The sequence below is a fragment of the Balaenoptera borealis genome, assembly GCF_965194805.1.
Source record: "Balaenoptera borealis genome assembly, chromosome: 1".
NCBI classification, from domain to species: domain Eukaryota; kingdom Metazoa; phylum Chordata; class Mammalia; order Artiodactyla; family Balaenopteridae; genus Balaenoptera; species Balaenoptera borealis.
The window spans coordinates 188595189-188607334 of record NC_138860.1 but is presented as its reverse complement, the minus strand read 5'-3'; the positions used below and the strand labels follow the sequence as shown (position 1 = coordinate 188607334).

Genomic DNA, 12146 nt, shown 5'->3' with positions numbered 1-12146 from the left:
GCTAGAAGTTCAAGATCAAGGTGTGGGCAGGTTTGGTTTCTTTTGAGGCCTGTCTTCTTGTCTTGCAGACAGCCGCCTTCTCGCTGTGTCCTCACACGGCCTTTTCTCTGTGTGCTGTCTCTTTGTGTGTCCCAATATCCTTCTCGTATAAGGACACCAGTCAGATTGGGTTAGGGTCCACCCTAACAGGCTCCTTTTAATCTAATCACTTCCTTTAAGGTCCTGATTCCAAATACAGTCCCGTTCTGAGGTCCTGTGAGTCAGGGTTTCAATCTATGAATTTCTGGGGGTGTAAAAACTCAGCCCATAACAGAGCCATTCTCCAAAAATGAGATGTCCTGCATGAAGAGGATTTCATCACTGTCATGAGGGCTTTGCCAAGGCCCCAGACCTGCCCTTTGAGACCCCATGGTGGGCCCACAACTCAGACCCCCCCCCACCCCAGGCCAGAGGCCTCATCTGGAGTTTTGCTGGCTTGCGCCTGAGTTTTCTGGCTATCTTGGCCAAGGTGTGGACTAGTCACCTTGCCCTATTGTTTAGCTGAGACACGGTGCTAACACCTTTTGGGCACCGCGCTATGAGCTTCACAAATAGTCCTTATGATGACCTTGGGATGCGGCTACTATTATCATCCCTGTTTTACAGATGAGCACACTGAGGCCAGAGAATAGAGTCTTTCCAAGGGGTCAGAGCTGGAAACAGTGCCCCGGCCCTTCTGCCTCCCGAGCAGGGACCTCACCACTTGGCTACTCTGCCCTCAAGGGCTTTTAGGCTCCTGCTTCGAATAAAGCCCAGGCAGAAGCCCAGGCCTGGCTGGCCCAGCTTAGAGGGTCCCCAGGCCAGACAGAACCCATCTCCTTGAGTATGTCTGCGGTGTGCCACCCAGACTCCTGGTACCAAAGGGTGGTGTTGCGTTGACAGGCACAGCTTCAGGGAGAGTGCTGGGGGGAGGAAGGGGCCTCGGCCCTGCCAGCCAAGCTGCCAAGCCTGTCTTTTGGTTAAGGAGGGGCCCTTCACCCCGTTGTACTGTCACGGAGGCTGTTTCTTTAGCTCTCACATGGGGCCGAGCAGAGAAGCAGCTAAGAGCTCCAGCTCAGGAGTGCGGGGGATCGGGGTCTCTGCTGCTCACTAGTGCACAGTCCAGGGCAAATTACGTAACCCCCTGTGCCTCAGTTTCCTCCTCTGTAAAACCATGGTAATAGGAACACCCACTGCACAAACTTGGTGTGACGATGAAAGGAATTAACATGTGTAAAGAATGTAGTCACCCAGCAAATATTATCTTGATGATGATGATGATGGTGGTGATGATGATGGTGATGATGATGATGATGATGATGATGATGATGGTGATGATGATGATGATGATGATGGTGATGATGATGATGGTGATGATGATGGTGATGATGATGATGATGATGATGATGACGATGGTGATGATGGTGATGATGATGGTGATGATGATGATGGTGATGATGATGGTGATGGTGATGATGATGATGGCAGCTCCCATCCCAAGAGGAAGAACCAGGTCTCTCCCCTCCCCAGGTGGCATCTGCCTATTAAGCTGTCTTCACTATTCTGTCCATGGAGGCTATACCTCCTTGTCCATGAGGACCATTCTGCCCAGAGTCCTAGAGCAGATGGGACCTTGGTGAGTTGGAAGGCCTGGGTGGGACCATGAGCCACACTGGCATGGGTCCTTGGTCCTCGTCCCCAAGCCCCACCCAGGGCGCCCCCTAGTCCCTGGGCTCCCACTTTACATTCATTATCCAATTTCATCCTCTCCCTATTTCATCCTCTCCCAGGTGATGTTTCCATCCCCATTTTACTGACAAGGAAGCTGAATCTCGTCAGGTGACTTGTCCTTTGTCACGCAGCTCAGGGCTGCAGATACTAAAGCCCATTGGGTGCTTTATCACCACATGTTACCACTTCCTGAATGTATGTTGGATTATCCGCCTTTTGACTCTGTTGCTCCTTAGAGCAGAGCACGTCCCCCACTCTCATAGGAGACTAGCCATGTATTTTACCATCTGGCATGTGTATAATCCTGGGGGAGGGGGCAGAGGGAATGGATGGGCCTGTATGAGCCATCAGGGAGAGTGTGTGAAGGTGGTTTCTTTCCTCCAACTTCTTTGGATTCTCTTTCTGCATCTTGGCCCTTAAGAGAAACCCCCAAGTTCCCAGACTGAGCTGACAGTCTTCCCGGGCTGATACCAATCCCGGCAGCACGGTTTGTCCTGGTAGCAAACACCTTGTCTCATACAGCTGTCCCCTACAGTAATCTAATGCTGCGTAACAAACCACCCCAAAGCTGAGTGGCTCAAAACAGCAAGCATGTGCCAGTGTCCTCAATGCTGTGGGTTGCCTGGGGGCATGCACACAGCTGCATTCACGGGACTGGTCATTTCAAATCCACAGTCCCTGCAGCCAAAGCACAGGGGTGCTTGCTGTGTCAGGTCCCACTGGACCTGCACCAGGACCCCATCTGCATGGCCTTAGACCTCATTTTGCAGAAGAGGAAAGTGAGGCATAGGAAGAGAAAGGAGCTTGGCACACAGGTAGTTAGTGGTGATGCAGGAACCAGGGTCCGGGCTGCCCTGCCCCCACCCAGCGCCTCTCTCCCATGGGAGGCTCAGGGGTCTGACAAGGACATTGGCAGCTCAGCTGAGGTGTCTGAGGCTCTCTGCAAAGCTCACCTTCACCCCTGAATCAGCCAACCATTGTGATGGAGAAGCCCGGCCTATCAGGGACCTCTCCAAGGGGACCCCAAGTTCAGGCCACGGTTCTCTCCAGGATCCCTAGCTGTCGAGGAGGCAGTCACAACAAGTGGGAACTTGATGGACTCACCCCTGGCCTTTTCACAATCCTTCAGAAGCACAATTAGACAGGTGCTCTCTTCCATCATCCTTCTGCCCCATGGGGTCACCATCACGGGATTCAGCGCCTCCCCTGTGTCTGTCTTGTCTCCTCACTGAGCAGTCACCTAGCCAGGCCACATTCTCCACCTGCTGCCACCATATCCCACCGAGGGCCGGACACAGGGGCTCAGTGAGCAAGAGGGGACCCACTGACAAAGGATCAGCCATCAGACCCTCCTGATCTTGGTTTTCCTTTTCCCATCACTCAGTTTTCTCTTCTAAAATAAATCCACTGATTCTTTTTATACTTCATTCTTTTTCTCTTCCTCTTATTGTGTGTGTGTATATATCTCCACTGAGATATAATTAACATACCATACAATTCACCCATTTAAAGTGTACAATTCAAAGTTTTTTAGTCTATTCACAGGGTTGTACAGTCAATATCACAACCCAATTTTTGAACAAGTTTATTCCTCCAAAAAGAAACCATTTTACCCATTAACAGTCCTGTCCCACTGCCCCCAGGCTCCTCCCTCCTCCCCCGCCTAAGGCAACTATTCATCTACTTGCAATCTCTATAAGTCTGCCCGTTCTGGAGTCATATCATATGTGTTCGTTTGGACTGGCTTCTTTCACTTAGCATTATTTCTTCAAGGTCCATCCATGTTGTAGCAGGTGTCAGTTCTTCATTCCTTTTTTTTGCCATATAAATGTCCATATGTGTGGACATATGTCTTCATTTCTCTTGGGTATATACGTGGAGTGGAATTGTGGGGTCATATGGTAACTCTATGAGTAAACTTTTGAGGAAGAGCCAGACTATTTTCCAAAGCAGCTGCACTATTTTACATTCCCACCAGCAGGGTAGGAGTGTTTCAGTTTCTCCACATCCTCACCAACACTTGTTATTGCCCATCTTTTTTATTATAGACATCCTGTGGATGTGAAGTGGTATCTGATTTGCATTTTTGTGGTTTTGATTAGTGATTCTGATTTACATTTCCCCAGTGATTAATGTTGCTGAGCATATTTTCACGTGCTTTTCATGTGCTATTAGCCATTTGTTTATCTTCTCTGGGGAAATATCTATTCAGATCCTCTGCCCATTTTAAAAAAAAAAAAAGGTTGCTTTTTATTCTTGAGTTGTAAGAATGATAAGGAATACAAGTTCCTTATCATGTATATGATTTACAAATATTTTCCCCATTCAGTGAATTGCCTTTTTCACTTTCTTGATGGTGTCCTTTGAAGCACAAATGTTTTTGATTTTGATGAAACCCAATTTTTTTTTTTTTTTTTTTTTTGGTTGCTTGTGGTTTGATGCCATAGCTAAGAAACCATTGCCAAATCCAAGGACATGAAGATTTCTCTCGACATTTTCTTCTAAGACATTTGTAGTTTGGCTTTTATATTTAAGTCTTTGATCCATTTTGAATTAATTTTTACAAATGGTGTGAGGTAGGGGCCCAACTTCATTCTTTTACATGGGGACATCCAGTTACTCCAGCCCTATTTGTTGAAAAGACTATCCTTTCCCCATTGAATTATTTTGTCACTCTTACCCATGGTCTCTAAAAATACTTTTATATTTCATAAGGCCTTAAAGATACAATGAATATGCATCTTGCATTTATTTTTAAGTTGTCACTTAGTTTAGGACTACTATTTGATTATTTTTTATTAGAAGTTGATATATGCAGAAACATATTTGATTTCTTATGAGATAGGAAAAGTGAAGTTATGCTGCAGTAACAAACAACCCCATGTCAAATGATTTATTTCTCTCTCACGCTCAAGTCCAATGCCAGTTGGTAAGGAAGGTCCTATTCATCATAGTTACTCAGGAACCTGGCCCAGTAGAATCTACATCTTGACATAAACAATCATCACAGTTGCCGGGGCTGAAGAAAAGAAGTCCTGTTTCTTAGAAATTTCCCAGACTGCTTTCTTAAACAAAGGGAATCTTAATGATGGCAAGAATTTTTAGGTACTTGGAGAGCCATCACAGGGGCAGAATGAGTGCAGGTTCAGAACTTGAAACCCAGACCTGCTGCATACGGTCTGTATGACTTTAGGCAAGTTATCTGACTCCTTGCAGCCTCATTTTTCCCTCTGTACAATATCCAGCTTGCAGGAGAAATAGTAGCAGTGTATGTGAGTGTCTAGCGTAATAGCAGGCAGATATCAGGTACCCGACAAACTGTAGTTCCCTTCATCCTCCTGAGACCCTCAGCAGAGGTTAGGGCTGGGATATGGACACACCATCTCTGCTTTAAGATGCAACAGTTGCACTTGGTCTGGGTGCTACCAAGTGAAGTCATCACCGAGCAAAGTTTTCTTCTTCACTATTTAAAAAAATGACCCAGGTATACTCAAAGCCCCATAAAAACCTAGTGGAAGAATTTGCTTGAAGCACATGCCTGTCTCACCCTGTCATTTCCTAACCTGGAAGAGAGGAGCATGAATACCCACGAGGAAAGACACCCTGCCAGCACACTGCCTGAGCTCTGAGCTTACTCCGGAAGCATCCAGCTCACCCTGCCCCAGCTCCGCCTGCCTTTCCAGGTGTGGGCCCAGGGAGGGCACTTGCTCTTGTGGCCTCCACCCCGAGACAGAGGTGCAGAGGGGAAGGAGAGCGGCAGATCTTCCAAGAGGGGAATGGCCCCAGCTGAGGACTTTCTTAGTGCAGAAATGTCACCTCGGGCTGCCTGGAAGGAGAGCTCCAGGCTGCTGACCCCAACTCTGACATCAGGGACCAGCCAATGTGCTGAAGCAGCCATGGCTAAACGTTTCTTTCATGCCAGGTGGACATGAGCTGCTGGAGGAAGGGTGAAGGGTCATGGCAGGCAGGTGGGATGCCCAGGGCTGAATGAGAGCTGAACTTCTGCCTTTTCAAAAGCAAATCCAAGGGGGAAGAAAAAAACCAAAACCAAACAAACAAAAACCACACAACAACAACAAAGTTCCCCATCTGAAAGAAAAGTCTGGAGGCTTTTTCTTTAGCTGGGGTCCAGGTGGCTGAACCTGGACCCAATCATCCTGAGTTCCCTGCACTGCGTGTATAAAGGCAGGTATTGCCCCTCATGATCCCACCTCCCCAGTTGGTCTCTGTTGCTCACAATCTACTCAGAGCAATTCAACAACTATTAGCTGAATCCTTCCACCGTGCCTGGAATTGTGCAAGGTGCCAAGATAAGTTAAGACTCCATTCCTGTTCTCAAAGAGATTAGAGGTGTCTCCTTCCCAGCTAACAACAACTAACTTTTAAAAATACTTCTTATTAAGGTACAGTACATATGGAAATTGCATATATCGTAAGTACGTGAAACTCAGCTCAATGAGTTTTCACAAACTAAAACCAGTGCCCAGGTCAAGAAGAGAACATTACCAGAAACCCAGAAACCCACCCCCACTCCTTTCCAGCCACTATCCACCACTCCAAGACACCCTGATTCTGATGGCAACAAGAGCGAACTTGTATTGAGTGTAACTTATGTGTCAGGCACCACTGGTGTAAGCACCTGACATCTATTGGCTCATCTAATTCTCACCCATAGATCTGAAGGCACAGCCCATGGGGAACACAGTTAGCAAATGGGAGAATCTAACATTGTCCCCGACTACTACCCTTACATTGCCTCTCCTGGAGGCAACAGAGTGCTGAAATAGTAATGCATAACAATGCTCCTGGGTCTGCTCCGCTGAGAGCAGCCAGGGGATCTGAGCCAGGCCTCAATGAATGGGTAAGAATGCCCCTAGCAGATAAAGGGGGGGAAAGTGCATAAGCAGAGCAGGGAAGCGCAGGGGTCCAGTGTGGTGAGAGCAGGGCAGAGGCAATGGGGGTGGGAATATGAAGGACTTGTTGGAGCTGGATTGTGAGTGCGTTCGAGTGTTCTGACTTTGCCGGGGCAGGTGAGGGACTTGCTGAGGTTTAGAATCAGCCGTCGGCCCCAAGAGTGAGACCATACTCCACCTGCTTGCTTTGCTGGCTCAGAGGCGTGGCACAGGATGGGAGCCAGCCCCACTAGGGATGTCCTTGGGCTTGGTCTCTAAACAACGACTCAGTTTTGGTTGTACAGTCTTGACGGCTGTGCAAAATTCTGTGGTTGTTTTCGTGTGCGTTTGGGTAGGCTCAGTAAAAGAGACTCTGCCCCCATCTTTCGAGACTTTTTAACCCAGATGGCAGAAAGGAGACATAACCAGTTTTTACGATCTTTGAGAACATGAGGGAAAAAAGAGAAGATGGACTCATCACAAGTCTGCACGGGTCAAGCACTTTCTATGTGCAAGGCCGTGGGTGGGGTTAATTGAATTGGCAGGACTGCACCTGTTACAGGGAAAGGAGAAGGGGTGGTGGTGTCCATTTGGGATGCCTGGGAAGGCTGCTTGCAGACTTGAGTCTTGATGGAGAGGTGTGACTTGGGCTTGAGGCGGGAAGCAAGCGATACTATGCAGAAGCATCCAAGTGAGAAAGCCGAAGCCAGAACTTTTGGACACCAGGGTTAGAGCCGAGGGATGGGCAAAGGCCCTAGAACTTCAGTTAAGGAGGTCAGGCCCTGCGCCGCCGGAATGGGCGCCTTGGACACTCCTGAACTCCCACGGGAGCCGTCCTGCAGCGCCCCTGCCCAGACATCCTCGGCCCCGCCCTGGCCGACGACCCGGGCCCCGCCGCACTCCGACCCCGGGACCCGCCCAAGTGCCCCGGCGGCCTCCCGGGCGCTGCCCCGGCTCCGCAGCCGTCGGCCGGCTCACCGCGCCCCGCGCCCCTCCTTCCCGCCCAGCCCTCCGCGCTCCCCCGCTCGCGGCGCGGCGCAGCGCAGCGCCGGCTCCTCCCGTGGCTGCATTGCAGACGCCGCCGCCGCCGCCGCCGCCGCCGCAGGGCGCGCCGGGGCTGCGCCGGGAGCCCGGGCCCGGGTACGCGGGGCCCCAGGGTGCGGGGCTCCCGAGCGGACCCGACGGCGCCGCGGGGCGGGGAGTCGGCGGCCGGGCGAGGGGTGGCTCCGCAGGCCGGGAGCACGCGGCCTGAGCGCCCCTCCCGCGCGGCGCGGGCCCCAGAGGAGGCCGCCCGGGGCTGTGGGCCCGGGGGAGCGGGCGCGGCCGTCGGGCTCGGAGTCGTCCCTGCCCTCGAGGGGACCGTGGCCACCCGGCTGGCGGGCCTCCCGGAATCTGGGCGGGGGAGCGGGCGACGGCATCTCGAGGGGCCGTGGCGAGCCCGGGACCGCGCTCCGCCCGCACCCTCCGGGCCGGGACCGCCGCCGTCCAGCGCGGCGCCGCGGGTCTCGGGCGCAGTTCCGGCGCAGTCCCCGCGCCGAGCGGCTCCGCGCCCCACACCTGCCTCTGCCCGGCTCCGGGTGACGTAGCGCCCTCCGATTGGTCCGCGGGGCCCAGGGGGCGGGGCCGAGGCCGGTGAGCTCACCGCCGCGCCCCGCTATTGGCCCGGGCGCCGCACTCGGGCTGTGGCGGGGAGACAGCGGTACCCGGAGCCCGAGTCGTTCCAGCCGCGGCGTGTGGAGCTGAGCGGGTCGGGGCAGGGCTGGGCTGTCGGGGCCGGGCCGGGCGGGGCCGCGCGGGAGGAGTAGGAAGACAGAGGCGGCTCGGCGCCAGCCCGACCGAGCGTTGGTCGTGCTCACCAAGTCGGAGTGAGTGTGCGTGCGGCCAAGGGGAGAGTCGGCCGGGCGCGTGCGGGGCGAGGGCGGTGGCCGGCGGGGGCGCGCGGGCCGGCCGGGCGCGCGGGGGCGGGGCCGGGCCCGGGCGCGCGCCGCGGCCGGGGCGTGGGGAGCACCCGTGCCCGCGGCGGGGGCGCGCGTGTTTACGCGAGGGGGAAGCCAGTGTGTCGGAGGAGCGCGTGCGAGGACACGCGCGTTTGTGGAGGATGGGGGGGCGTGGGAGGGGCGCGCGTGTTCACGCGAGGGGGGATTGTGTTTGGACGCGCGAGTGTGCGTGGGGCCCGGCGCGTGTTTACGGGGCGAGCGTGCGGGAGGGGGTGTTTGGCTGAGCGTGCGGAGCGCGTGTTGATGGAGCGAGGGGGAGGGCGTGAGCGTGTTTGCGGAGCGGAGGTACGGACACGGGTGTTTATGGTGCGAGTGGGAGGGTGAGGGGGCGCGTGAGCTGATGGAGAGAGCGCAGGGACTGAGTGTGTTTTGAGGCGCGAGTGCGCGTGGCGCCCGGCGTGTTTACCGAGCGAGCGTGGGTGAGGGGGATGGCACCACGCGTGTTCGTGGAGCTAGTGGGGGAGCGGGAGGAACGAGGCCGGGAGCGCGCGCGCGAGTGTTGCTGCGAGGCGGTGGGGGCTGGCGTGGGTGTGAGAACACGCGTGTGCGCGCGAGCTCGTGGGAGTGTTTGGGTGAGTGGCGGTCTGGGGACGCGCGTGCGGGGAGTGGCCGCGTCGGGGCGGGCGCAGGGGGCGGCCGGGCGCGAGCGGCGCGGACGCCCGTGGGGCCGCCGGCTGGTTTTCGTTTTCGAGGCGCGTCTGGGCGGCGGGCTTTTCGGATCGAGTGCTCGCTCCCGCGGCCAGGCGTGGGGAGAGGGGCGGGGCCGGGTGCCCCCTGGTTGGGGCGCAGGGAGAGGGGCGGGGCCAGGCGCCCGCTCCACGGGGAGAAGGGCGAGAGGAGAGCAGCAGGGACAAGTGCCCGCTTGGCAGGGAGAGTGGCCGGGACAGACTGGCCCTCGGCCCCAGACGCCTCTGCGGGACAAGGCGGTTGGAGGCTGCCTTTTCCTAGCAGGCCAATGGAGTGAATGAACGTTTTATTAATCCGTGCGTAGAACACGGCGGGGAAAGTTGGTTGAGTTCAGAGACTAAAGGTTTGGAAGAACTTCCTGAGAGCTTTGCTTCCCTGCAGAGCAGGGACTGGAGAGGCGCATTGACCCTTGCTTCCACCAGCCAGGCTCCGCGTGGCCTTCTTGCATTTATAAGATCTCTCCTGCTTTGGTTTCCTAGGGATGGCCCAATGTCAGGGCCGGTCCTGACGGTGGTCAAATGTTTGAGACCATTTTTCAATCTTCGTCGATTTCTGCAGGCATCAAATTTCCGAAAATATAGTACTCTTGCAAATAATCTTCCTAATCAATTACTTCACCAGGGAATGATGGCAGACTTAAAGCCTGTTTTGGATTTTGTCCACCATTGCTTGGTATGATTTCTACTGGTTAGTCTGAAATATATTGATGTAATTGGCAAAGCAGATACAGTAAACATGAGAAGTGCTCTCAGATAATTATGAAGTGCCTCGTGTATTTGTTTGTTTGAATGCATTATATTTTTCCCATCAGTGAGGCCAAAACCTGAAATTTAAAAATTGTGATCCCCCAAAGTTGTGTCACATACGGAAAATGGCTGGCTGTATATAAAGGAGTCCTCTTCTCTCTCTGTCTAAAGGAATGGTTTGGAGAGTTTCCCTACAGGATCTGTCATATAGAGAAACTGTTGCTTGGGAACCTGATAAAAAGAAATATGTTAAGCAGTAGCGCTTTCCATGGTGTTTGTTTATAGAAGTATATTTATTATTTTAAGACCAAAATTAGACGATAGCAAATAAGCTTATGTTTCTCTTTTTCTTAGTGTTAGATTTCGGGAATAATAATGTTTAATGTTCTAGAAAATAGCATTTACTTACAGGGTATGCATTTCCCAAATAAATTCCGATTGGTGAAAACAGCAGAGGACTGCCTGGAATTCCTAAGGGACCTGGACCCAGGCATTCTAATTAATTGTGTTCCAAATAACCTAAATGGAAACACAGTATTTAATGCAGTAGTTAATAACAACATTGTATCCTTTAAGGATTCTTATTAACTCTTCCGCTTTTGTGATAGACACGCAGAGACACATTATTATTTTCTTTGGTTCTCTGTGGAGGGCTCTGCTGGGCCTTCCTGCCTGTAACAGCATCTGGCCCTGCTGCAGGACGTTCATGTTGGGCTGTCCTAGAAAACATGGGTAACAGGTGGCACAGAAAATTTTTTACTTCACATGAGAAAGATGGTGAAGTTAAAGAATCAGTTGACCTTGAAAGTTTCCCGCGTGAAAGGTATGAGACTGGTATCGATGGCTACAATTCAGATGCTCGGCTCAAGATCCCTCGCCTTCTGGCACTGCCAGAAATGTCCATTTTGGTAACCTAGAATTTCCTTTGGGAACCATCATAATTTTTCTGATGTTTTCAATCCTTGTGAACTTGGATTGTGAACTTCTGACGTTGCAGAACTGTACTTGTAGGCTGCCTTTTAAAAATGTTTAAGGAAAATTTTATTTTTACATTTTGTTTTTACATTTACATTTATTTAAAGCTCAACTTTAGGTTTCACCCAGAAGGGGCAGTAAAGACCATTTTGTTAAACGTGGCACCATTCTTTAGCCGGTGCAGTGGTTTCGGGAAGTCCTTTATTCTTCCTTAGCAGTGTTACTTCCCCATCCCTTTCCCAATTGTTTTTTTGTGCCTGCTGTATCTTCTCACATTTAAAGGGCTTTGCTCTCTCTGACTTAACGTGGGTTAATATTTGTATCCCATCGATCTTTTTGAAAGAAGACCCTCTGAGTGGTGCCAGGTCTTCGTTGTTAAATATCAACCGTGGCATCTTGTCACACTATATAAGCAGAATATTTGGGAGTTTATTTCAGTTATATATTCCTTTGCCAAAAAGCTTTTGGCATCCACACGCGATGTAGTTTATTTGCATACACCTAACCTTTTTTTTTTTTTTTTTTTAAAAAGGGTGTTTAAGGGAGCTTACAGAGATACATATTAAGCAGTGAGAATAGGTGAGATAAAGAGGGAGTAGGCAAAAGGAAAGTGAGGGTCCAGGAAGGTGAAATGGGGACGAATGAAGTTAGTAAACGACATTCATTCCATAAAGCCTCCCACACTTTCTAGAGGCAGGCCATGAACTGCCTTCTAGGCTCTCTGTCGGTTGTAGAAGAAGTGACACAGGCTTAATCCTGTCTTTATGACACCTTACACACCATGCGTTTTCTTATATTCCATGGAAATTCTGACAGCCATCAATGAAGTTTGAGTGATGGTGGGAGAAGTCTAGACACGCTGCATTGAATTACCTTAAAGACTGCATGTTAACATTGGTCACGTTGAACACTTAGGAAGCAGCTGGGAACCTGCTGGGTGACCCCTCACCTGAGGACATTGGAGCTCGTGATCATGAAGGTCATCAGTGATGGCCTTAACCCTTCCTGAGTGGATTGTCCTGAAGTCAAAAGACCGACTTTTCTTTGTTATAAGTGCCTCCAAATATATTAAATTACCATTTATCAAGTACCAAAATTGA

General features: G+C 51.7%; 1 protein-coding gene across 15 annotated transcripts in view; it reads left to right on the top strand.

Annotated features, from left to right (window-relative positions):
- The window catches only part of CAMTA1 (calmodulin binding transcription activator 1), an 891439-nt gene that overhangs the window by 829456 nt on the left and 49837 nt on the right, over positions 1-12146 (top strand). The window contains exons 1-2 of one of the 15 annotated variants that reach the window (XM_082390193.1): positions 8329-8506; positions 9805-9883. The exons of 12 other annotated variants lie outside the window; for them this stretch is intronic. In XM_082390193.1, coding sequence (XP_082246319.1) covers positions 9844-9883 — 40 coding nt within the window. In that variant the 5' untranslated portion in view covers positions 8329-8506; positions 9805-9843. Of the gene's footprint in view, positions 1-8328; positions 8507-8654; positions 8713-9804; positions 9884-12146 lie in introns of those variants that run through there. 2 more of the 15 variants (XM_082390194.1, XM_082390195.1) reach the window with 2 other exon arrangements.